This window comes from Toxorhynchites rutilus, chromosome 1, assembly GCF_029784135.1.
Source record: "Toxorhynchites rutilus septentrionalis strain SRP chromosome 1, ASM2978413v1, whole genome shotgun sequence".
NCBI lineage: Eukaryota > Metazoa > Arthropoda > Insecta > Diptera > Culicidae > Toxorhynchites > Toxorhynchites rutilus.
Genome location: NC_073744.1, coordinates 60,843,887 through 60,869,600, shown reverse-complemented (window position 1 = coordinate 60,869,600; position 25,714 = coordinate 60,843,887). Strand labels below are relative to the sequence as shown.

At 38.4% G+C, this 25,714-nt stretch overlaps 1 protein-coding gene across 1 annotated transcript in view; it reads right to left on the bottom strand.

Annotated features, from left to right (window-relative positions):
- Nucleotides 1–1,351: 1,351 nt before the first annotated feature.
- The window catches only part of LOC129781602 (uncharacterized), a 48,605-nt gene continuing 24,242 nt past the window's right edge, over nt 1,352–25,714 (bottom strand). Inside the window, exon 2 of the mRNA XM_055789255.1 lies at nt 1,352–1,422. Coding sequence (XP_055645230.1) covers nt 1,352–1,422 — 71 coding nt within the window. The remainder of the gene's footprint in view (nt 1,423–25,714) is intronic.

Here is a 25,714-nt window from a genome sequence, read left to right as displayed (position 1 = left end):
TAAGCCGTTCTGGAAGATCACAAAAGTCTTGAAAAACAAGCCTAAACCCATTCCACCACTGATTCCACTGCATCTCCCGACTGATTCAAACATTCTACTGATAACCCCCACAGAGAAGGCTGCTGAAATAGGTCAACATTTTGTTAACTCTCATAATCTGGGACAACACATGATCAGCCCGCGTGAGGCGGCTATTGGTGAAAGTTCGACCATCCTCCAAACGATCCCGAACGTTTGAATCTGGAGCTCAAACATTTGAGTCCCAGTTTTTTCAATCGTCTGGCATTGATCTTCAACCAATGTCTCCGACTTGGCTATTTCCCCTCGTGTTGGAAGTCAGCCAAAGTCATCTCCATTCGGAAACCTGGAAAGGATCCCACGTCCCCTTCTAGTTACAGACCTATCAGCCTTCTTTCGGGGTTATCAAAGCTGTTTGAAAAAGCAATATACCAACGTCTTTTGATATCTGCCGAAGGAAATAACATTTTGATCGATGAGCAGTTCGGTTTTATGAATGGTCGATCGACTATTCATCAGCTGATCCGAGTCACCAACATTCTAAGACGGAACAAGTCTGTCTCTAAAACATCAGCCATGGCATTGATGGACGTGGAAAAAGCGTTCGATAATGTCTGGCATGATGACTTGGTCTATAAGCTGCAACGATACGGTCTTCCAATTTTTCTCGTGAAAATCATTCAGAGCTATCTACTAGACAGGATATTCCGAGTCTCTCTCAACGGCTCCAACTCCGATGCTTTTTACATTAGCTCGGGTATACCACAAGGAAGTATTCTTGGACCCATTTTATTCAACCTATTTACATCTGACATTCCAACTCTCTCTGATGGAGGAATATTGTCGCTGTTCGCGGATGACACATCCATAGTATATAACGGAAGAGTTATCGGACCTCTCACTGCCAAACTCCAGAGAGGCTTGAATGTCCTGTCTGAGTACTTTAGCAGCTGGAAGATCCGTATCAATGCAGCGAAAACCCAGGTCATCATTTTCCCTCATTCTAGGTCTCCCAGACATGTTCCGTCTGAGAATAACTCAATACGATTGAATGGCTCAGTGGTGGAATGGACTAAAGAGGCAGTGTACCTTGGCCTCACACTAGACAGCAAGCTTCTTTTCAGGGAGCATATTGACAAAACGAGCACTAAATGCATTATCCTAATTAGCTCATTATATCCACTCATACATAGGAGATCCACCTTATCCTTGAAAAATAAGCTTGCTGTCTATAAACAAATTATCTTGCCTGTCATCGAGTACGGTATGCCTATTTGGGAGAGTTGTGCTAACAGCCACCATCTCAAACTGCAGAGGATCCCAAACAAGATCCTCAGGATGACTTTGAATAGTCCACCTCGGACTCGAAACTCTGAGGTCCACCGCCTGGCTGGTGTACCGACCCTGGAGGAACGGAGAACGGTAGTTCTAGAGAGGTTCAGAGTTGCTTGTCTGCGATCCGTTCATTTGATTGTACGCGATCTTGTTCACTAGGTTAGGCTATCAAATTCTTTCAATTAGGTAGGTTGTCAAATTTTTCAATTAGTTAGGTTATCAAATTCATCTAATCCTTTACTTGCCTTCAAAGTATAATTTTGTACAACCAGTTGAAAACAACAAACTTTGAATATTATAATACTGTGATTTCCAAAGATGAAGAGCCGTTTAGGGTAAATCAATTGATATGTATAACCAAATTTATAGAACATTTGTTAATGTAAATAAAAGTTATTTTACTACTACTTACACATAATTCCAGAAATAATACCTTTCTATTTCCATTGGAAAATTTTTCATCAAATTGCATTATCCGTTTTGTCGCGATGCTCTCACAAGAACGTTGTACGGCACTTACGTCCATTTTCCGGATTCTTGTAGTCAGTTGCTTCGTGTCCTTGGCCCTCCAATTGTTTTTTTACACTAGGGCACTGAGTGAGCCAAAGAAATCCTCTATTGGGCGGCACTGGGGCAAGTTTGTTGGGTTACGATCTTTCAGCACGAACGGTATCTTTTTCTCCTCAAGATACGCCAGCGTCTTCTTGGCGTTATGGGAAGACGCCTTGTCCGGCCAGAAGACGTACTTCCCATCCGCGTGATGCTCGTTCAGGAACGGCAGCAGGATTTTATCGAGGCACTCTCCTCGATAGATTTGTGGGTTGATAGCCAGACCGCTCGGCTTAAACCAAGGCTTTGAAATGCCCCGGTCAGAAATGGCGATGTACAACATAACCTTTTTTTCAAACTTGTGCTTGAACTTGTATTTCACTTCAGGCGGTGTGGATGACTTGTCGCTGGAGTAGTAATTATCATTTCCTGGAATATGCGTTTTGGACAGCGGAAAATAGCTTTCGTCGTCCAGAACGAAAGACGCCCCCGGTATTTTTTGGTCATCCGCCGACACTGTGATTTAATCGTCTCAATCTGCTCCTCAGTGTACTCCGGCGACCTCGTCTTCTTCCTGCAGACGATTCCTTCCATCTTGAGGGTCCGATGGATCAATACGTGGGAGCAGCCATATTTCCGACCGGCGTCACGCAGGCTGGTTACGTCCTTGTTGTCAAACAGCTTCTTTAACGATGTCTTCCTCTGCTTCGTCATTATCGTCACCGGACGACCACTTCCGACCTTCCGCTCTACGTTCATGGAACCCAGGATACGATATACCGTACTGACAGGTACATTTTCTTCCTTAAAATGTGCCACCGTCAACTTTTTTCTTTGCTGGAAATGCGTTTCGTAGAACCGTACAACATTCTTGTGATAGCATCGTGACAAAGTTGCGTCGAACAACAGACCACGGCTCTTACTCAAACATTCACTGACATTTTTTTGAAGAAAATACGTTATGTTATTAATAAAAAATACTGAAATCGATGAAAAAGAAAAAAAAATGTTTATATGTGATTGAAAAAATTCTCATTTTTTATTTAACACCCGTTATGCATTTTGTCTAGATTCAATTTTCCCTTCCGATTCCATTTTTTCTTTAGCTTGAATAGTGTTGATACCGTACTTTGTGCAATACTGGAATCTTTTGCAGCTTCTGACCCCTTCCGTCCATACTTTTCGACCTGCTCGACCTTGCGCAATGGTTAGCGTTTTGATTGTTCGCTTGAAAGGTTCTCCGTGGTTTTCCATAATTGAAAAGAAATAGCTTGATGGCACGAACACTCCGTCTTCACTTTCAAGAGCAATTGAAATCAGAGGTAATAACACACAAAAACATGTACGCGAAAATCAATCGAGTTAGGGAGGTGAAAATCCATGGAAAAATGAATCAAAACATATCGAGTAAGGGAGGTATCGAGTTATGGAGAGAAGAATGCTTGTAAAATCGAAGGTGCCATGAGTTAGGGAAAATATCGAGATACAGAACATCGAGTTAGGGAGAGTTGACTGTATCACCGAAATTTGTTTATTGGGAATGCTTTTACTGTTTCCAGTCAAAAACAGAGGGCAACTAGGAAGTGTAAAAACTACCCAAACATAAGCTCAAGATGAAAGTCAACTTCAAGTAATGTTACAACTCTGACCATTATCGAATAACTGTAATAAGTATACATCTTACCAAGGATTCACAACGCCATCGCAATAAACACGAATCCATCATCCAAAAATCATCCAAAATCGCCTCATTCGGCACCTGCTGCGGGTACCTGCAAATCAAGCAACAGTAACCAGCAAATCACCCACTAATTAAGTTGTAAACTATTAGAATAAAGTTCGACGTCTCTGGCGGCAGCAACCGGTCCTTGCGATTGGAGATTTCTTCGAAGTAGGAACCAAAAAAATCTAGCGAAAGAAAAACACACAAATAACATGTCCACTAATAAGTCCAGCAACGTTGACTTCTATATAAAAATGACTCGCAAGCAAATTCCCAATCCCCGGCCTCAACATGCTGTTTTATGGTTCGAATTTCTACAAATTTATTACCGATGGTTTGTTCTGGCCTCTTGACGGGACTCCATAATCAACACTACGGCTAACTCATGGCTTGTTTGCTCTCCTTTTTTTCGATGGTTTCGCTGAAATGTCTAAGCCTGAGATACGATCCAGCAGCAGCAGAGGCAGCAAAGAGTCTCGCTCGCAGTAGATGACGATGTTAGAGTTATTGGCTGTTGAGGTTGTGTTTCTTCTCATTTTTTTTTTGCCAGCTTACGACCGGTGAATTAGTGATTTGAACATTTATATGGGCTAATTTCAACGCACACACAAATTGAGGCTCTCCTCAGCGCGTTAATGATCGGATGGAGAGCATGATGTCAACCAATCGGTTCCTTGGTCCGGAGCGATAACGTGTGGAAAGATTTCTAAACGCGGAGAATCTAACTAATATACATATCAATAACCACGAGCCTGGGAAAATACAGTTCTGTTCTTGTCCGAATTATCAATCAAAGCTTCCATCGGACAAAAGCTTATGTTCTCCAATTACCAATTATAGCAACCGATACCATAAACTGTCCCATATAAAATACAACAGCTCCAATGCTTTACCAGCAAGAGCGTCAATTTCAGGAGATTATAAAGCACATAAATGCATCAATCCACGGAACACGGCCAGAGCCAACCGTGGCAATAAAGTTGTCCGTTTTACGATCATCAAATTAGTTCCCAAACATGCACTCGCTGTTGCACCCATCCCCTTTGCACCGTTGTCGCTGGGTTGTTAGCACAGGTATTCCGATTTCGCCTCACATGATTTGATATAATTTATGCTAATCAGACTCGCGACTCCGCGCAGAATCTCGAACTGATCTCGACGTACCGTGGATTCACCCGCGGTGAATCAGCATGGCTACCATGGCTCCCAGACCAGACCATAAGAGAGACATTCACACGTACTGCACTCGCCCCGGCAACGACAACGCAAACGACGAGATGACGATCGAGCGAATAGAGCCATCAGAAACCCATAAACGAATGTATATTGGGTTGTAAATGTTCTTATAATTCTAATCAACTATCATTCAATTAATTTCATTTCTCTCTCTTCCCCCAACTCTCCAAACGAAGCCCCGAAGACTACGGCAGGCTGCTCCCTAGAATGTGTGTTCCCATTTCTCCTCCCGAGTTCGGGTTACCGCTCACGCTCATCGAACGACCATAAAATAGTAGAAATAATTTATTCAATTATAAAACTATTAATTTCCTCATCGACGTTAGTTGCGATATTTATTTCTGTCTTCTCGTTCTCGGGTGTCTCTATGGTTCCATCCTGCAGGAAGGTGTGATCTTTAGTGTTTTGCCTCTTTTTCTCTTCGAGTTTGTGGCCTGGGGAATTAGGTTGCCACAGCTTCCCAAACAGGGAGAAACAAAGAAGAAATCCTCGGCCACCTAATTTATGTGCACTATTATAATTCGACGTTTATGTGTTGTCAATGATTAGAAGAGGTGTGTGTCGTTTAAAATTTTGTTTATTCAACCCTTGGCTGGCGACAGAGCGTTGTTGGCATGTTGGCTTTCTTTGTGATATTCCACGCAGAGATGCCAGATTTTTTGTTTGTATAAATCTGTAAAAAACTGATCCGATTTCCACGGATTTTGACGTGGGACTACGCCTAACCGGAGTATATGGGGGGTAACATGAAAAACTAAACACAGAACATGCAGGAAAAAATGAAAGATTCGGAGTGCTTATAACTCGAACATTTGTTACTGGATCGGAAAGATGTTTGCATCAATTGATAGGGAATATTTCTACGCTTCTATCGCAATTAATAAAATCTTATTTTTCATTAGATAAACAATTGAAAAACTGTAAAATGTTAAGCGTTATCTAAACGCCCTAACTGATTCGTTTTGATTGGCCCGATTTACGGTTTCCCTAACACAGCCATCAAAACCAAGCAGCCTTGGAGAAATCGGCATTGCAAATACATGAAAGTCGGGGGTATTTTAGTTCCGACTGATATGTGTTTCCCTAACACAGACTTCAAATCTATGGAGCGTAGGGAAATTGGCATTGCAAATACATGCAGCTCGGGTGTATTTTTGTTTCGACTGAAATGTGTTTCCCTAACACAGACTTCAAATCCATGGAGCGTAGGGAAATTGGCATTGCAAATTCATGCATGGCGGGGGTATTTTTGGTTCGGCTGAAATTTGTTTCCCCAACACAGACATCAGAACTAAGGTGTCTGAGGAATTTTACATTGCAAAATCATACAAGTCGGGGCATTTTTGTTCCGACTGGAATGTGTTTGCCTAACACAAACTTCAAAACCAAGATGTCTGGGAAAATCGGCTTTGCAAATAAATGCAAACTGCGAGTACTTTTGTACTCGCTTGCCTTTGTGCAAACTAGAATATGTTTCCTTAACACGGTCTCCTAAACTTAGGGACCTGGGAAAATCGTACAGCCATTAGAGGCGAATGAACTTTCAGGTTTAAATCCTCTATAGTATAAAAAGTAGAAGTTGAAGTTGTTGATTCATGCAAGCCGGAGGTACTTCTGCACCCGCATGTTTTATTTGCACTCCGAAAAGTGTTTTCCTAACACGGATTACAAGAACGGGTACGAACATAACGCTTTGGCTCGGTTATTCAAGATTGTATTGAAGGATATGCCTTCATATCTTCTGCTCACTGAAATGATTGCTAAGCTTCGGTAGTCCCACGTCAACCTTGCGGTTATATTATAGATATAACCCACCCATTTTTTGACGTAGAACTACGTCTTTCAGGAAGGGTGCCAAATTAGAAAACAGGTAACGTTTTTATGAAATAAAGTCAACGTTAATAACTATTTTCACTGTGAACGAATTCTCATGATTTGCATACCACTCGAATCAGAAATTTTGTAAGATTTGTTTGATATACTATACATTACAATTCGCTAATCTCTAAACGGTTTAAATTCATGAAAACTGGAAGAACTTCTTTTTTTTTCCCATGCATTTGTTCTGCCGATTTGTGTGCTAACCCTACCCGTATTTCGAATGCTTATAACTCGAACATTTTTCAACAGATCGGAGACATGTTCGCATTAATTAATAAGAAATATTTCTACGCGTCTATTACAATTAATAAAATATTATTTTTCATGAAATGAACAATTGGATAACTGTAAAGTGTCAAGCGTTATTTAAACGCTCTAACTGTCAAGTTTTGATTGGCCCGATTTACGGTTTCCCCAACACGGACTTCAAAATCGATGTACCTGCGGTAATCCGCTTTGCAAATATACACGCAAGCTGGGTTTTTTTTTGTTCCCACCCAGCTGTTTTCCCCTAACACGGACCAAAGTACATAGAATAGAAGGTAAGGGATATTTCCTGTGTATACACACGGAGAGCGCATGTATTACACACACAACGAAGTTAGTAATAAAAAATCCTCAATTTGTTCGAAGTTCTGAAGTTTTTTCAATATTTCTCGATTTTAAAAGTTCTAAACATCATAAAAAGTGGCAAAATCGCCGGTCGAGTCGACGGTAAACATGATAGTGTACTTGTTTTTCACTGTAAGTAACGTTTTATGTGAATTTCTATCGATTTCATACTGAATAATTTTTGTTTACTTCAGAAAAATGTTGAAATACCACGTCGCGCGATGCCGGAACAGAATAATTTCAAATGAGATAAACTAATCGGAGATGTTTTCAGTTATCCCATGCATTCGCTCGTTGGATCGGGAACGAGAACGACACTGCTTCGATATAACCTCTCCACACATTTGTTTATCGGTTTTGCATTATTTTTATAGTACAGGTGCGATAATTTTACTGTTTTCAATTTTAAAATAATTAAGTATACCACTGTTTCATTATTTCGAAACATATTTCGAGACAGTTCTTGTGTTACAATTTAAAAAATTAAAAAATGTTTGAATTTATTTGAATTCGATCTATGATTAATAACTATTTTTTGCTTTTTTTCTTTGCCTACCACTACTTGAACAAAGCAGGAAGTAGACTACCTTCTTATTCTACGTACTTTGAACACGGACTTCAAAATTAATGTGCCTGGGGGAATCCGCTTTGCAAATACATGCAAGTCGGGAGTATTTTTTGATGTTGAGTACTTTTGAACTCGCTTGTCGTTGTGCAGACCGGAATATGTTTCCCTAAAACTTACTTTTAAAATGAGCAGCCTGGGAAAATCGTCATTTCAGATACTAGAGGTAAATGAACTTTCGTGGTTCCAGAACTACGTAAACATGAGATGTGCAATAATTTCAGAGGGAAATGTAAAATACAATGATCGTATGCCAATTCTTCCGTTCACATATTTTGGTAGTCCTAGGCATCATATCAAATCTAAAGGACGTTCATCAAATTTATTTGTAACGAAAAATATAATCTATTACAAAAATTTCGATGCATTCTCAAATAATATTCGAAGTGGTAAATAAGTGGATTACATAATATAATTCTACGTCGAAAATATGCGGTCGTGTCCTAGATACAACCCCTTACATTTTTTTTTGTTTTCATAACATAGAAGAAATACGCATTTCGTATACACTGCCCATGTTTGAATAGGAGACGTACGCGAACACAAAATCGACTTTCTCGCCGTTTTGCATTCTACGCAATGTAATACGTTTGCTCAACATGCAAACAAACATTTTTTGGTTCGAAAACATTTGAGTAATTTTGAAAACAAATTTCCGAAATATCACTGTTCGCTTAACAGACGTAGTTCCATACAGCTTCCATACGTCGTTCGAAAATCAACAATTATCAGTATAATGTGCTATAAGCTAAATCTTCATTCGAATCACATTCTTTGTAGAGTTCAAACATGCCTGTCACGATAGTGTCTTATTACTTAGATGAATATAAGAAACCATTGAAACACTGCTCATATAATTACTATTTTCTGTACACTGCACTGTGATGAACAAAAAAAAGCGATTGTGTTTTGACGTAGGACTACGTCTTTCATTTCTATACCGGGGTGTAAAATCAAAGTTTCGAAAACGAAAGCGTTACGCCGGAGACCGAGATTTTGAGCGTTAATAGCTCCTAAACAACTGAACGAAATGGTATGATAAAAAAAAACACTTCATTCGAAAGATAAAATGTCTACGCGTTATATACTTGTTACTTTTTCATCCAAAAACTTGTTTCAATAGCCTTAAAATTACTTTCAAAACAGGCTATTGAAATCACCAATCGGTATATAAGCGAGCGCCGCTCGTAAACCCACTCAGTTATAATTGAACAGCGATTGGAGCATGTTGTGGCTGTTGTGGTGAAGCTCTTCGTTTATCATGAAAGTGCGGAAGAACGGTGTCACCAAGAGCCTATTTGTGCACCTTATGCCAGAAGGGAATCCATCAGGAGGAGAGTGATGCCACAAACGGTGCCCCGGGAAGAGATCGGAGCAGCCGCCACACACACACATACACGCGCGGAACTCTTCGTTTGGGTGCCATTCAGCATCGAGAAAATTCCGGAAAGATTCAATCGTTGCTGAAAAATAATCTGCCAGTTCCCCTGGGAACTGAAAAATACATTCATACGAAAGAGTTTATTTTAATGTTTTCTAACATATAACGCAGCGACCAAATACTTTTGGTTTTGTGATTTTTCAATCAAATGCAATCAGCAGGAAAGCTTCTGAACATTATTCTTCCCCATCAGTAGGATATGTTCGTTTCCAATATTGGATTCGCGCGCAACGGAAAATGTTTCACATCGCGAAAAACATAATTCTCAATCGATTATTGCTCAGTCGCCGAAAGTTTCAAACTCAGAGAGTTCATTCCCCTCTAGTTTGCCTTCCAAATTGCCATCGTAAACCACACCTTCTTTCGATTCAGTCACGGACAAAAAGCATACTTAAGCGATATTCTGGTGGTGAAACGCACCATTCTTTGTGTGGACACCGATTGGACAACATCGTTGCTGGACGAGCTGGACGGCGAGGGATCGAGTGCCTTTCTCAAGGCAATGAGGGTGGAGGTGTAATGCAGGAGTTAGAGTAGAGTTCCAAGGGCCTTTCTCAAGGCTAGAGACGAATGAACTGAAAAGTTTAAAGTCTCTATAATACAAAACCATTATATCCATGAAACGCATTCATTTTTCGTGAGGACATCGACAAGACAACATCGTTACTGAACGAGTTGAACGAGCTGGACGAGCTTGATGGTGAGGGATCAAGGGATTCATTACCTGGCCTGACCTAACCTGAAACGCATTCAGTTTGTTTGGGACTGTGACGGAGCGCAGAAAAGCCGATCCATCAGAAGAAGAGAAGACGACCGAGAGAATACCAGCATCGAAAATTGGTTCCGCATGAGACATCGGAGCAACCGCCACACATATACACGCGCGCCACTCTTTACGTTTGCTGGTTATCGAGAAGAATCCGGAAAGAAGTGATCGTTGCTGCAAAATAATCTGCCAGTTCCTCTTGGAATTTAAAATTACATTCCAGCGAAAGAGTTTATTTTAACGTTTTCTATCCATATAATACTGCGACCAAATACATTTGGTTTTGTGATTTTTCAATCGAGTGCAATTAACAGGTGGTTATCGAGTTAGCATTACCCACTGGTGGTGGACTTCGGGAAGAATCCGGTAAGATACCGCTGCTGCAAAATAATTTGCCAGTTCCCCTTGGCATTGAAAATAACATGCAAGCGAAAGAGTTTATTTTAATGTTTTCTAACCATATAACACTGCGACCAAATATATTTTGTTCTGTGATTTTTCAATCAAGTGTAGTTAGCAGGAAAGCTTCTGAAGATTATTCTTCCCCATCAGTAGGATATTTTCGTACCCAATATTGGATGCATAAAACCTTGTACCTCCAACGTAACGCTCTCATTTTCGAAGTCCCCCAAATATTCATTTATTCATTCATTCAGAATGGATTCAGATTCAACAACACAAAATCAACGATAGTCCTACGTCACCATTGCGGTTATACCATAGATATAACCCACTCCCTGTTTTTTTAATGTTATAATTACCTAAATTTCTGCATTTTAATCATTAAGTAGATAATGAAACAATCAGATCAGTAGTAAAATTAAAATAATATTGGTTCATAGCATTATAACTCCTCGGATTCGACAACGAATTATTCCACATACTCAGCACTTACTCATACAGTTACTGTAAGTCTTTCCACCATCTTTATGCGATTGATCGCGATATCGGTAAAACATGTTGCTAAGATTACCAACATTGCAGATTGCCTTTACAAATTAAATTAATTGAAAAACCACGAACCTGTTTTCCTTATCATATCTCAGAGTATTCGGGAAAAAGTAATAATACTACACTACTGACACTTTTAGATAGATAAAGTTTCATCAACATGTACTGATCAGATACGAGGGCAGGCCGATAAGTACTTGTTCCCACCGAATTGTGTTCCTTAACAGAGACATCAAAACCAAGGTGCTCGAGGGAAATCGACATTGCAAATACATAAAAGTAGTGGGAACTTTTGTTCCTACCGAAATGTGTTCCCTAACAGAGACATCAAAACCAAGCTGTCTGAGGGAAATAGGCATTGAAGATATATGCAAGTCGGGGGCATTTTTATATTGCAAGTAAGGTGAGTGATACGATTAATTCTAGCAAATTGAATTTAAATTTGAAACTTTAAAGTTGGTTGCTTTGTCAAATTTCATATCAATAACCGATCGTGTATTGTGTAAAATTTAGCACAAGTGTAAGTGTAAAATTGTATATGGTAACAGTTACAATTTATTTTTTTTATTGTTAGAAATGACTTGATATATGGAACGGATTATTTCAATTTTCATAAATAAAAGCCAAGGTGTGTTCCCGCTCGAGAACGGGTCGTTCGGTTTAAGCTGTCTGTTTTGTTGGACAAGGAAAGTTCATACGGCAAGTTGGAAAAGTGAAGAAATATTCGAAAAAATGATTGCCCATATGCTCTACATATAGTATTAGTTGTTGTTAGTCCAATTGAAATTCGCAAACACAAACACTCAGAAAGTAAAAATTATAAAACAAAATTATCTTTTCCATTTCGAATATGTTTTCTCTATATTAAAGTAACATGTTTTTACTGCTGAGAAAAATTTCAAATTGTGTTCGGTTTTGATAATTATCTTATATAACATTGATGAGTTTTTTTTTCCTGTATTTCATCCATACATAACACAGGAGGCATCTCGTCAAGGGTCACAGAGGGCGGTTTTCAACATATCTCACTCCACTTTGGCATCTTCTATCTGATTCGCACCATCTAACGACTAATTACCATCCTTCTGCCATCGTCACTCGGTTGTAAGCACTGGTGGAGTGAACAAACAATTCAGGGCCACTAAATCAGTATCAAAGAGTTTAATTCTTCAAACATATCCAAAATCAACAGATAGCCTAACGTAATCCTATGTCAACTATGCGGTCGTGTCTCAGACACAACCCTCCTGTGACTTTTTTAGACAAATTTGTCATAACATGTACGAAATATCATATATATATATATATATATATATATATATATATATATATATATATATATATATATATATATATATATATATATATATATATATATATATATATATATATATATATATATATATAACCGACCCATTTTTTATTAATTCATTTTCAAATTAGTGAAAATCAGTGTAATATGTATTTTCTATCTAAATCATGCTTTTCATTTCATCAACCCCAACGAAATTAATAAATGAATTTTAGGCCTGAGACACATTTAAAAAATTGAGCAACACAGATCAATCTGTGCACCTGGCATTCATGCCGGAAAGTGAACATTTGTTCCACCTTTCTCATTAAACCAGAAAAAAAATCTATTTTAGATTATTACGGCTAGACATTTCTGGATTGGCGGAAGAAATCGATATGAATTTTAGCGCCGACAATTAATCGATTGAAAATATCGCTCCCCACGAACCGGAAGTCTTAGTGAAAGAAAATGATGTGATTTACAATGCAATCCTCACTTATGGCTTTGTAAATACATTTGAGATGAGATAAAAAATAAAAGAACGCGAGGAAAGGTAGAGACAGTGTGGGATGAGGAAAATATAAAACTCAAACTCATTTGTGTCGTAGAGGCGATTGACTGCATCTAGAATGCTTTGGTTGGAATACGTTTGGTTGAAATGTGTGCACTATTTTTATGGGACCCCCTCTCCTTTCCAGAGGAAGAAGAGGTGTCATACCATTATAGAAACATTTCTCGTACCCTAAAACTTCCACATGCCAAATATGGCTCAAGTTGCTTGATAAGTTCTCGAGTTATGCAGAAATTAGTGTTTCATTTGTATGGGAGCCCCCCTTTAGAGAGGGGGGAGGAGTGTCGAACTACCATAGAAACGTTTATCGATCCCTAAAACCTCTATATGCTATGACCCCCCCCCCCCTTTTGTCTGGTGGAGAGTCTTATCACCATAGAAATATTTATTGACCCTAAAACCTCAATATGCCTAATTTGGTTTCATTTGCTTGATTACTTTTCGAGTAATGCAGAAATTTGTGTTTCATTTGTATGGCAGCCCCCCTTTAGAGAGGGGGGAGGGGTCTCAAACTATCACGAAAACCTTCTCCGGCCCCAAAAAACCCGTACATACCAATTTTCAAGTTAATCGGTTCAGTAGTTTCCGAGTCCATAAGAATCAGGCAGACAGACAGAAATCCATTTATATATATATATATATATATATATATATATATATATATATATAGATTCGTTTGGCAATGCCCAATTTACGTAAAAAATTAAGGAATAGCAAGCAGTACAAATGAACGTGTTTTATACCATCGTTTTCTTTGGCACATGAGTGAATAAGTTATAAACATTCGCATAGGAAAATGCTGAGATAAGCAATTGCAAACTATAAAATGGCAAGCGTTATCTGAACGCCTAACTGCCCCATTTTGATTGGCCTAATTTACGGTTTCCCTAACACAGCCGTCAAAACCAAGGTATCTGGGTAAATGTGCATTGCAAATACTCGGAGCACCTTTGGTATAATCTACTCGATATGATGTTTGTTTCACAGTATTATGATACACAATTCAACTTACCAGATTGGATTCGGATCTTGCCGTCTGTTGTTCCTCGGCGGTGGTAATAAGAATCTTTTGACTGTAGAATCCCCAAGATATTTTAGCCACTTAGCCAGATTTTCCTTTGCCAAGTATGACTGAAACTGAATTCGAAGGTTTGTTCACTTGGCGCTTACTTCTGTTGCACTATATTTTCCATCAATAATTTTTCGGCTATATATTGTCATACAGCATTGCGCATACCACGATTTTTGAATTCTTCGTTTCCAGCATTCTAGATGCAGTCAATCGCCTCTACGACACAAATGAGTTTGAGTTTTATATTTTCCTCATCCCACACTGTCTCTACCTTTCCTCGCGTTCTTTTATTTTTTATCTCATCTCAAATGTATTTACAAAGCCATAAGTGAGGATTGCATTGTAAATCACATCATTTTCTTTCACTAAGACTTCCGGTTCGTGGGGAGCGATATTTTCAATCGATTAATTGTCGGCGCTAAAATTCATATCGATTTCTTCCGCCAATCCAGAAATGTCTAGCCGTAATAATCTAAAATAGATTTTTTTTCTGGTTTAATGAGAAAGGTGGAACAAATGTTCACTTTCCGGCATGAATGCCAGGTGCACAGATTGATCTGTGTTGCTCAATTTTTTAAATGTGTCTCAGGCCTAAAATTCATTTATTAATTTCGTTGGGGTTGATGAAATGAAAAGCATGATTTAGATAGAAAATACATATTACACTGATTTTCACTAATTTGAAAATGAATTAATAAAAAATGGGTCGGTTATATATATATATATATATATATATATATATATATATATATATATATATATATATATATATATATATATATATATATATATATATATATATATATATATATATATATATATATATATATATATATATATATATAACCGACCCATTTTTTATTAATTCATTTTCAAATTAGTGAAAATCAGTGTAATATGTATTTTCTATCTAAATCATGCTTTTCATTTCATCAACCCCAACGAAATTAATAAATGAATTTTAGGCCTGAGACACATTTAAAAAATTGAGCAACACAGATCAATCTGTGCACCTGGCATTCATGCCGGAAAGTGAACATTTGTTCCACCTTTCTCATTAAACCAGAAAAAAAATCTATTTTAGATTATTACGGCTAGACATTTCTGGATTGGCGGAAGAAATCGATATGAATTTTAGCGCCGACAATTAATCGATTGAAAATATCGCTCCCCACGAACCGGAAGTCTTAGTGAAAGAAAATGATGTGATTTACAATGCAATCCTCACTTATGGCTTTGTAAATACATTTGAGATGAGATAAAAAATAAAAGAACGCGAGGAAAGGTAGAGACAGTGTGGGATGAGGAAAATATAAAACTCAAACTCATTTGTGTCGTAGAGGCGATTGACTGCATCTAGAATGCTGGAAACGAAGAATTCAAAAATCGTGGTATGCGCAATGCTGTATGACAATATATAGCCGAAAAATTATTGATGGAAAATATAGTGCAACAGAAGTAAGCGCCAAGTGAACAAACCTTCGAATTCAGTTTCAGTCATACTTGGCAAAGGAAAATCTGGCTAAGTGGCTAAAATATCTTGGGGATTCTACAGTCAAAAGATTCTTATTACCACCGCCGAGGAACAACAGACGGCAAGATCCGAATCCAATCTGGTAAGTTGAATTGTGTATCATAATACTGTGAAACAAACATCATATCGAGTAGATTATACCAAAGGTGCTCCGAGTATTTGCAATGCACATTTACCCAGATACCTTGGTTTTGACGGCTGTGTTAGGGAAACCGTAAATTAGGCCAATCAAAATGGGGCAGTTAGGCGTTCAGATAACGCTTGCCATTTTATAGTTTGCAATTGCTTATCTCAGCATTTTCCTATGCGAATGTTTATAACTTATTCACTCATGTGCCAAAGAAAACGATGGTATAAAACACGTTCATTTGTACTGCTTGCTATTCCTTAATTTTTTACGTAAATTGGGCATTGCCAAACGAATCTATATATATATATATATATATATATATATATATATATATATATATATATATATATATATATATATATATATATATATATATATATATATATATATAATGGATTTCTGTCTGTCTGCCTGATTCTTATGGACTCGGAAACTACTGAACCGATTAACTTGAAAATTGGTATGTACGGGTTTTTTGGGGCCGGAGAAGGTTTTCGTGATAGTTTGAGACCCCTCCCCCCTCTCTAAAGGGGGGCTGCCATACAAATGAAACACAAATTTCTGCATTACTCGAAAAGTAATCAAGCAAATGAAACCAAATTAGGCATATTGAGGTTTTAGGGTCAATAAATATTTCTATGGTGATAAGACTCTCCACCAGACAAAAGGGGGGGGGGGGGTCATAGCATATAGAGGTTTTAGGGATCGATAAACGTTTCTATGGTAGTTCGACACTCCTCCCCCCTCTCTAAAGGGGGGCTCCCATACAAATGAAACACTAATTTCTGCATAACTCGAGAACTTATCAAGCAACTTGAGCCATATTTGGCATGTGGAAGTTTTAGGGTACGAGAAATGTTTCTATAATGGTATGACACCTCTTCTTCCTCTGGAAAGGAGAGGGGGGTCCCATAAAAATAGTGCACACATTTCAACCAAACGTATTCCAACCAAACATGACAATTGAAAATTTTCGGAAAACTCTCAAGGAAAATGGGAAAATTCGAAAATTCAATTCGCATGTGTCCTACAATTACATATCGACAAGCGTTGTTAAAGGGTGTGTCACATCAAATTACATCACGGAAAAAACGCTGTAGAAATTCTCCCAGTAGACCGATCCTTTTGAAAATTTTAGACAGTAAAATAAAAACTATTAAACAACTTTTGGCATTTTTTTTTTTTCATACTTCGAGCCCAAGCCCGTATGCTCGCACCTTCCTCTTTACCCCGTCCATAAGGTTCTGTACAACGTCAGGTTGTAGTTTTTTTTGAACAGAAATCCATTTTCTCCTGAAGTCCGCCTCCGATTTGACAACTTTTGGGTTCTTCCGGAAGGCCTGCTTCATAATCGCCCAATATTGACGTAGGACTACGTCTAACCGGAAGATATAGGGGGTAAAATGGAAATCTAGGCACTGAACAAGTAGGAAAAAATGCAAGATTTGGAACGCTTATAACTCGAGCATTTCTCAATAGATCGCAAAGGTTTTTGCATCAATTGATAGGAAATATATCTACGCATCTATCATAACGAATAACATTTCATTTTTCTTGAGATAAATAATTGAATAATTGTGAAATATCAAGCATTGTCCAAATGCACTATGTGCCCATTTTTGATTGGTCCATTTTGTGCTCCTCAAATCGTACCGACCAAAACGAGCAACCAGAGCAGCAGCGAAATAGAATGAAACACGATTGGAAAGGAAAAAGAAAAAAATGAACGAAACATTGGTCGCAGTCTCACACATGCGTAATTCTCGAGCCAGCCAGTCAGCTTAAAAATCCCCGCTCCGCTGCCGTAACGATCATTCTCATCCAAACCGTACACCACATCGGTTCGCATCACAACACATCAACAAACCAACCCAAGCAGCCATGTCTGGACATGGTAAAGGAGGAGAAGTGAAGGGAAAGGCAAAATCCCGCTCGAACCGTGTTGATCTGGAGTTCCCCGCAAGGGTAGCTAGGCCGAGCGCGTTAGTACTAGTGCACCAGTCAACCTAGCCGGCGTTATATAGTTTCGGCCGCCGAAATGATCGAGTTAGCTGGCAAAGCTGCTCGCGACGATAAGAAAACCCGCATTCGGAACAGAACACATTCGGTTCGGTGGACATCAAGACAACAGGCAGTTGCAGCGAGTGGCGAGTGACAAACGCAATCGCAAACGGCATCACGTAGCAGAAGAAAAAAGTTTGTTCTTTATACAAACTGCTTTGGTGGCAAATCCAGAACAAGGCGGCATCGAGGGCGTTCGAAATGGTTTTTTTTTCAAAAAACCACGAGTACTAAGTTTTCTAAATTGGAACCATTCCATAAAACAAGGCGCTTTTCAGGGCCATTAAACCTTCGAAAAAGAGTTTAGGAAATACAGTTCAATGCTTTCTAAAACATTATCCAAAATAATAATAAAACACAAATTGATTTTTTCATAATTTGTTTGCCATGATATGATGAGTATGTGAATTTGGCAGTTGTTCTGAGCTTATTGATTTTCACCAATTCTTAAATTGCTTCTAGATTGAAAGTACAGTAATTTACACTTATCTCTACATTTAGCTAATTGGACGGACCTGTAATGCGACATATTTATTTGGACATTTTTGTAAACATAGAGTTCGGGGTCCAAATTATGACCCCACATTGAAAGTCGACACTGTTCCACTGTCATCGCAAATGTTCAATTACAGGTTAAAATCGCCTCCAATGCGACACTGAGTGGCGTTTCGGCACGTCGCATTGAATGTAATTTACTGTACAACATGTCACAAAGCTCGATGGGAAGAAATTTTCCAACTGTGAAAGCTGTGGCGAGTGGCAACAAATCGCTAAACAGGAAGGAATAAACTCTTTAGATTGAAGATAATTTTGTGATCCTGAAAAGGACCCTTTTTAGCCTGCATGTGAATCCAACGAGCGAACAAATCGTAATGAATGTATTTTTTTGCCATCGCTCCCTTTTAACGCTCATTCGTTCGTCTCGTTGGACTCGCCCCTCTGGCTGAGTCTGCCGATTTGTCTCTATCCTGTGAGTGTGTATCGCTAGAGTATAAAACACGCGGACCCCAAAAAAATATCTTATTTTCTTTCGAACCGTAAACCCGTGTGGTTGTACGACATCGGCATCGTGGACGTAACAAAGGAGGACAAGTTAAGGGAAAGGCAAAGTCTCACTCGAACCGTGCAGGTCTCCAGTTCCCTGTTGGTCGCATTCACTGATTGCTCCGCAAGAGTAACTCGGCCGAACGGATTGGTGCCGGAGCACCAGTATACCTAACAGCGATTATAGAGTTTCGGCCGTCGGAGTGCTCGAGTTGGCTTGCAAAGCTGCTCACGACGATCATAAAACCCGCATCAAGAACAGAGCAGCTTCGGTTCGGCGCTCATCAAGGCAACAATTAGTTTCAGTGAGTGGCAAAGTGTTTCTCCGGCACGTCGCATTAAATGTAATTTACTGAACAACATGTCACAAGATAGATGGGAAGAAATTTTCCAACTGTGAAAGCTGTGGCGAGTGGCAAACGCAATAGCAAAATAGGAAGGTTTAACCGAACAAGATGGGAATATCGAGTGATAACAAAAACACAACACCAAAGGTTCTTTTCAGAACCATCAACATATTCATAAAGAGTAAACAGTAAACTGATCCATTTTTCAGGTAGATTTTCAGGTTCACGTAGGAGAAGAAAATAAAACAACATATTTAAAATATATCTTTAACAAAAGCTGTCCCCTTTGTATAGTCCTACGTCACTCCGGTTATGTCCCCGACATTACCCACCCGTCTTTTTACTTTAAAAATGGACTGTGAATATTGTAAAAAAAAAAGTTAACAATTTGACGATTAAAATGGGTATGTTTTCTTTCGATTGCACTAGCCACTCGCTTTCCTCCCCGAAGCAACGTGCAATATTTTTGCCTAAATTCGGGCATTAACTCACAATGTGAATTGAAGCGTATAATGAGTTATTCTCCATTTACCGATAATAGGCATTTGGCAGTTATTGTATTGTATGTTGCCCGATCAACTCGCGCTAAATTAACGTTTTTATCGTGTAGGCATGTTGTTTGGTTATGTAAAAATGCAAATAATGAATGCTTATTTTAGAAGTTTGAAAGGATATACTCACGCATATCAGATTATGATAGCTTGAGTAGTCGCGATCTTAATATTATGCGGCCCATATACACTCTGTGCATCTTCTATAAGACCACCTTCATTATATTTCGTTGCAACATAAACAGTTATAATTTCAACAAGATACATTCATACATGTACACCCGTGGCCGAGTGGTTAGCGTCTCACATTATCATGCCGGGTGTTCGGGTTCGATTCCCGTTCTGGCCGAGGGATTTTTCGTCGAAGAAATTTCTTTCGACTTGCACTGTGGTCACGCGTATTCTAGAGCTTGCCCCTCGGAATACATTGAAGGCGTGTTATTTGGCTTAAGAAATCTCAACTAAGTATTAATAAATGACGCTAGTAAATGCATACGTTGAGACGGCAAAAGATCTATGGGAACGTTAACGCCATTCAATATACATTCGTACATTGTAGACTTCTTAGAATAAAGTATATTTGACGTCAGTTCCGTTCAAAAGAGTTGTTTGTTTATTTATTGTGCCTAAATATGATAATTTCAGCTGTCCAGTTTCTATAAGACCACTTCAAAATTCATAAGTATTATCAATGAAAAATTCAAAACGATAGGCTGATTTACATGTCAACTGGTAACCTTGCCATTTCGACTAATAACCTTGAAAATTCGTGATGAAATACTATTTACCAAATTTTGCTGAACGGATTTCTCGATTTTTTTCCCATTTTTCCGAAATTGCAACCTTGAGTTCTTCAATGATGTGAGAGCTATTTTGAGCTTTCCGGTTGCGCAGAACCCCGCCCAAACCATGCACGAGCATCCACCCAAATTCCTGGTTGAAAAATACTGTTCCTTCTTCCGTAAATCACACCAGTACCCGTTGAAACCATCAGGACCATCCAAACTGAACTTGTTTTCGTCAGTGAAGATAACCTATACATTGAAGTTATGGTGTATAGCAAAATGTATTCTTTTGGAAACATTTTTTGTCACATCATACCATGTCCCACTGTCGGTTCATGTGAGCTTTGGAAAAACTCAGACGTCTTCCGAGGTGAGATGGTGTAAGATGAGGAGTTTTAACCTTTTAAGACCTCTTTATGTGAGGATTTTTTACCAAAATTTGATGAATTGTCACCCAATCAGTTAAGTAGTTGAAATATTGCTTCATTTGCACATGCGATTGTGAGGTATTCGAACCTGTTCTAGCTATTTCCCGCTTATCCCGGTCAGAGAGCTTCGATTCACGTGGAACTCTCTTCTTCTTACAGTATCCTTGAGGATTCGCCAAATAATTGAGCACTAGTTGATTGGATCGTCCAATCCGACGAGATATTTCTCTGATACCAACATTTTCTTGGTGAAATGCATCGATTTGTCTCTTCTCTATCCGTGAGGACTTTTCCCTTCGACATTTTCCAGATTTAATTGTTTTGATCAACTAAAACAAAGGAAAATGTAAATGGTCTTATAGAAACTTGACAGTTGAAAATACGAAAACATTCGTTTACGCTCAGCGCTTGCACACACACACATATGAAAACCATGCAGTGTTTGGTAGTCACCAATACCTACACACTAGAATATAAATTGAAGCATTGTTTGTTCACAATGACACAAAGCAGCATGATCATCGCCTGGTCTTATAGAAGTAAGTTTTGTAAATAAAATATTATAGTAATTCTTAACTATTTAGACTTGTGTTTGAAAATGATACTCTACGATACTATGATACTCTAAGATGACTCTTTGTCTTCTTCTGAATAATTAAATAAACAGAAGAAGAGAGTAATAATGGTTTTAATGGTATTTTGTGTACATTTTTGAACAGTATTTCATTCCGGATTCTAACATCTCATCTAACCCGTTTAAACAATACAAGTTTATACAGGAATCGGTTTTTTGTCAGGACTTCCATTTGATGTATCAAAAGAGAAAAAATGACAGGTTTTGAACAATTCAAAAACTCAATTCAAGTGCAATTACTACACACAATCACAGTCCTATGTCGAGATCCCGTCCGTGCCCCTAGGCTCAGAACCATCAACTTTTTTTTGGTTCAGTATTTCCGTAAAAAAATATATTTCCGTAGAACTAGCATCTCTGGCCACCGCCAGTGTTGGGATTTTGAACATCGTGGAAACGGATTGTGTCTCATCACGCCAACGACCGCATCGGTCGCGCGCTTAGTTTTAATAATTGATTGGAATTAGTAGAAGATGACTTAATTATGTGTATAGTTTTGATCACTGACGAGATAAACACAAAAGAGCATGAGGGAATTTAGCATGTTGCTTCCCTGCTCCATTAGAGAAAATGTTTGTGACCAGAAGAAACAACACTGCTCCCACAGATGTTAGACACTGATAATAAAGCGAATGACACAATGCGATTTAATTGGGTCTTGGATCTAATTTATTCCGCCTCGTAAATCTAGCATAACCGTTTCACGTTAAATTTATACCTACAAATTTGATACAGATTTTGTTTTCAACACGTTAGTTTTGCCTGTTTTATTTTTCGTTATTCTCTGTATCCGTCGCTCGAACAAATTATATTGATACCCCTGCGAGGATCATATTTCTCGGAATTACCTGGTCTCTCTGGAATTCGCCTGCTGCTGGGACGATTAAAACCAGCAATGGCGTGCCATTGTATAATTTCAAGCTTTTAATTTAACTCAAAACTCGTCAGTGAACGACGTCAATCGACCGCATAGGAATGATCCTTTCCCAGTATCGAGGAGAATAAATCTACACTATAAATCAACACTCCCGCAGTCCATCAACAAAAACAGCGCACTCTTCTGCAATCCTTTTCCCGATTGTTCCAGTTAAGTGAACCTCAATCAAGCTCGAGAGAGAGAGAGAGGAAAAATAAAAACCCAAACCGAAACTATTTATGATCTGCGCACCCAATCATAAACGTCAGCCAACGCATCATTTCGTCTATTCACCGAAGAATGAGAAAATGCGCTGAACAAAGGACGATAATAAGACACAATCCTAGCGAGAGATCCTTTTCCCCGAAGAAACTGATCCCCATTGAGCAGGTACGGAATAGGAATAGCGAGTCTCGCCTGGAAAAGGTAAACAGATCGATTGCTAATCTGTTGTTTTGAAATGGGATTACACTGTGCGTCGAAAAGGCGGAGGTTGCAGCCAGCGGTTCATAAGCTATCGTAGTTGCCACCGTTGGAAGCATATTGGGTTTTCCAAAAGGTCCGAGGAAGAACGGCAACTGTCAAAATATTTTTTCAACGCGATGCTAACTTTGAGTGACAACCGCTTGGTGACGTTTGCGTAAATGGGGAAAGTTTACCGAAGAAATTAATACGCTTATTTTGAGATGATTTCGAAGATGTTTTGCGAAATTCGAAGGAGAAAAAACAGGATTGATGTTGGTCACAGAGCAGGTAAACGCCGTCAAGGTGACTTCCAATGTAACGAACCGTAGATATACGTTTATGATAATCAGTGTTATCATAGACGAATTTCATGCCAACTCGTCTTAGGAATTAGCAACATCAACTCAGATAGTAGTGAAACGTTGTTAGTGTAAAGACATGGGTCATTTAAGCAACTTTGCATACTTGAAATAATCGAAAAGAATTAGACTACTTTTTGGAAAAGGCCAATTTTTTTTTCTTAATTTGTTGCAAAAAATAATAATTTAAAAATATGATACCTACATAATTCTTGTCAAAGTATGAAATGTAAAATTTTTACAAAAAATACCAAAAGTTATTTGGAAAAAAAATTGCTGAAATTAAAGTTATTTATAAAATTAAAATTCATTTTCATTTTCAACAAGTCGTCCATACATCGGAAGATGGGCACTTTTACAGGGAAAAAGTTTTTCTAACAACAACTTTTACATGTTTTCTTTGAAAACAAAATTCGAGGGGTTGTATCCCAGACACGACCGCTTAGGACGTAGGACTACACAATCTTTTTTTTTTAATTTGTTGGTTAATCATTTTGGGTATTATTTGCGAATGCGTCGAAATTCCATTCCATCTTTAGTAAAAAAGTTCCGGGGACCCTGAAAAGTTGTAATGGCTTGCGTGGTTTTGTAGAATCATTTCGAGAAGCAACGATTCTTTCTTGCCTTTGCGAGAACAATACACTATTTGGTCATATGTCGCAATTTGTTTCTTTATATCAATGCACGCATTGCATTGAGTATTTAACGAGAGGCATCTTCCATGCATCGCCATTCACCAAACATCAAACACGCGTCTAACAGATGCACACAGTTGCAGCGATAAAAATTTGCTAGCGTTCACAGTATAAGCGATCTTTGTTGTTTCAGACACAGAAAGATTCTGAGAACTTTCATCAGAAGAGATACAATACTTATACTCCAGCGACAGTTTACTCACTATGCAAGGGTGGAGTGTACTTCCCAAATATTTTTTTTGTGCTATCCCCCTTCGCTGTTTCTATTCTAGCGGCTGCATAAGTTACCCGTTATTGACAGCTCTGTTCGGGAAAGCACACAAATGGACAGAACAAATGTGTGGGGAAATGGGAATGCTTCCAATTTTCATGAATTTAAACCATATACAGACTATGGGATTGTAATGTATAGCATATCAAACAAATCTTAGAAAATTTTCGATTCGATTGGTATACAAATCGTTAAAATCCGTTCGCATCAAAAATAGTTATTAACGTTAACTTTATTTCATAAAAACGTGACCTGTTTTCTGATTTGGCACCCTTAATGTAAGACGTAGTCCTACGTCAAAAATACAACTAATCCTAGTTTTGTTTAAAGTCAAGATAGCGATATAGTGTATTCGACAAAGTTTTAGATTTTGTTGATATATGACGAAGGCATTAACTTTCTATATTTTATAGTTTTTGGGATATAAGTCATTTTTGAATGAAGACTCCTGAAAAAAATAATGTTTTGCTCGTAACATTTTTATGTGTAAACTAGCTGACCCGACAAACTTCGTCCCGCTCATTAAAAACCAATTCCAGTTTCGAACAAAGATCAATTTCGCTAGCGCAAACATCAAATTTACTAACAGCACTTGTCAGTATGTAATTGTAGAACATATGGGAATTTAATTTTCCGAATTTTCCCTTTTTCCTTCAGAGTTTTCCGAAAATTTTCGATTGTCATTTTTGGAGGGGTGTCATACCATCATAGAAACATTTCTCATACCCAAAAACCGTCACATCCCGAATTGTGCTTGATTAGTTCTCGAGTGTTTGTGTTTCGTTTGTATGCCAGCCCCCTTTAGAGAGGGGGGATGAGTGTATTCACCATAGTAACGTTTCGTGCCCCGTAAAACCTTCACATGCCAAATTTGGCTCCATTCGCTTGATTAGTTTTCGAGTTATGAAGAAATTTGTATTTCATTTGTATGACAGCCCACCCTTAGAGAGCGAGTGGAGTGTCTCACCACCGTAAAAACATTTATTGCACCCTAAAACCTCCACATGCCAAATTTGGTTTTATTTACTTGATTAATTCTCGTGTAATGCAGAAATTTATGTTTAATTTGTATGGCAGCACACCGACATCGCCACACCGCCCCCCCCCCCCATAAGAGAAGGAAGAGGGGTATCTAACCACCGTAAATACATTTATTGCACTCTAATACCTCAATATGCCCAATTTGGTTTCAATTGCTTGAATAATTCTCGAGTAATGCAGAAATTTGTTTTTCATTTGTATGGCAGCCCCCCCTTAGAGAGTGCGGAGAGGTCTCTAACAACACGAAAAGGCCCCAAAAACCCCTACATACCAATTTTCATGTTGATCTGTTCAGTAGTTTCCGAGTCCATAAGAATCAGACAGACAGACAGACAGATATATATATATATATATATATATATATATATATATATATATA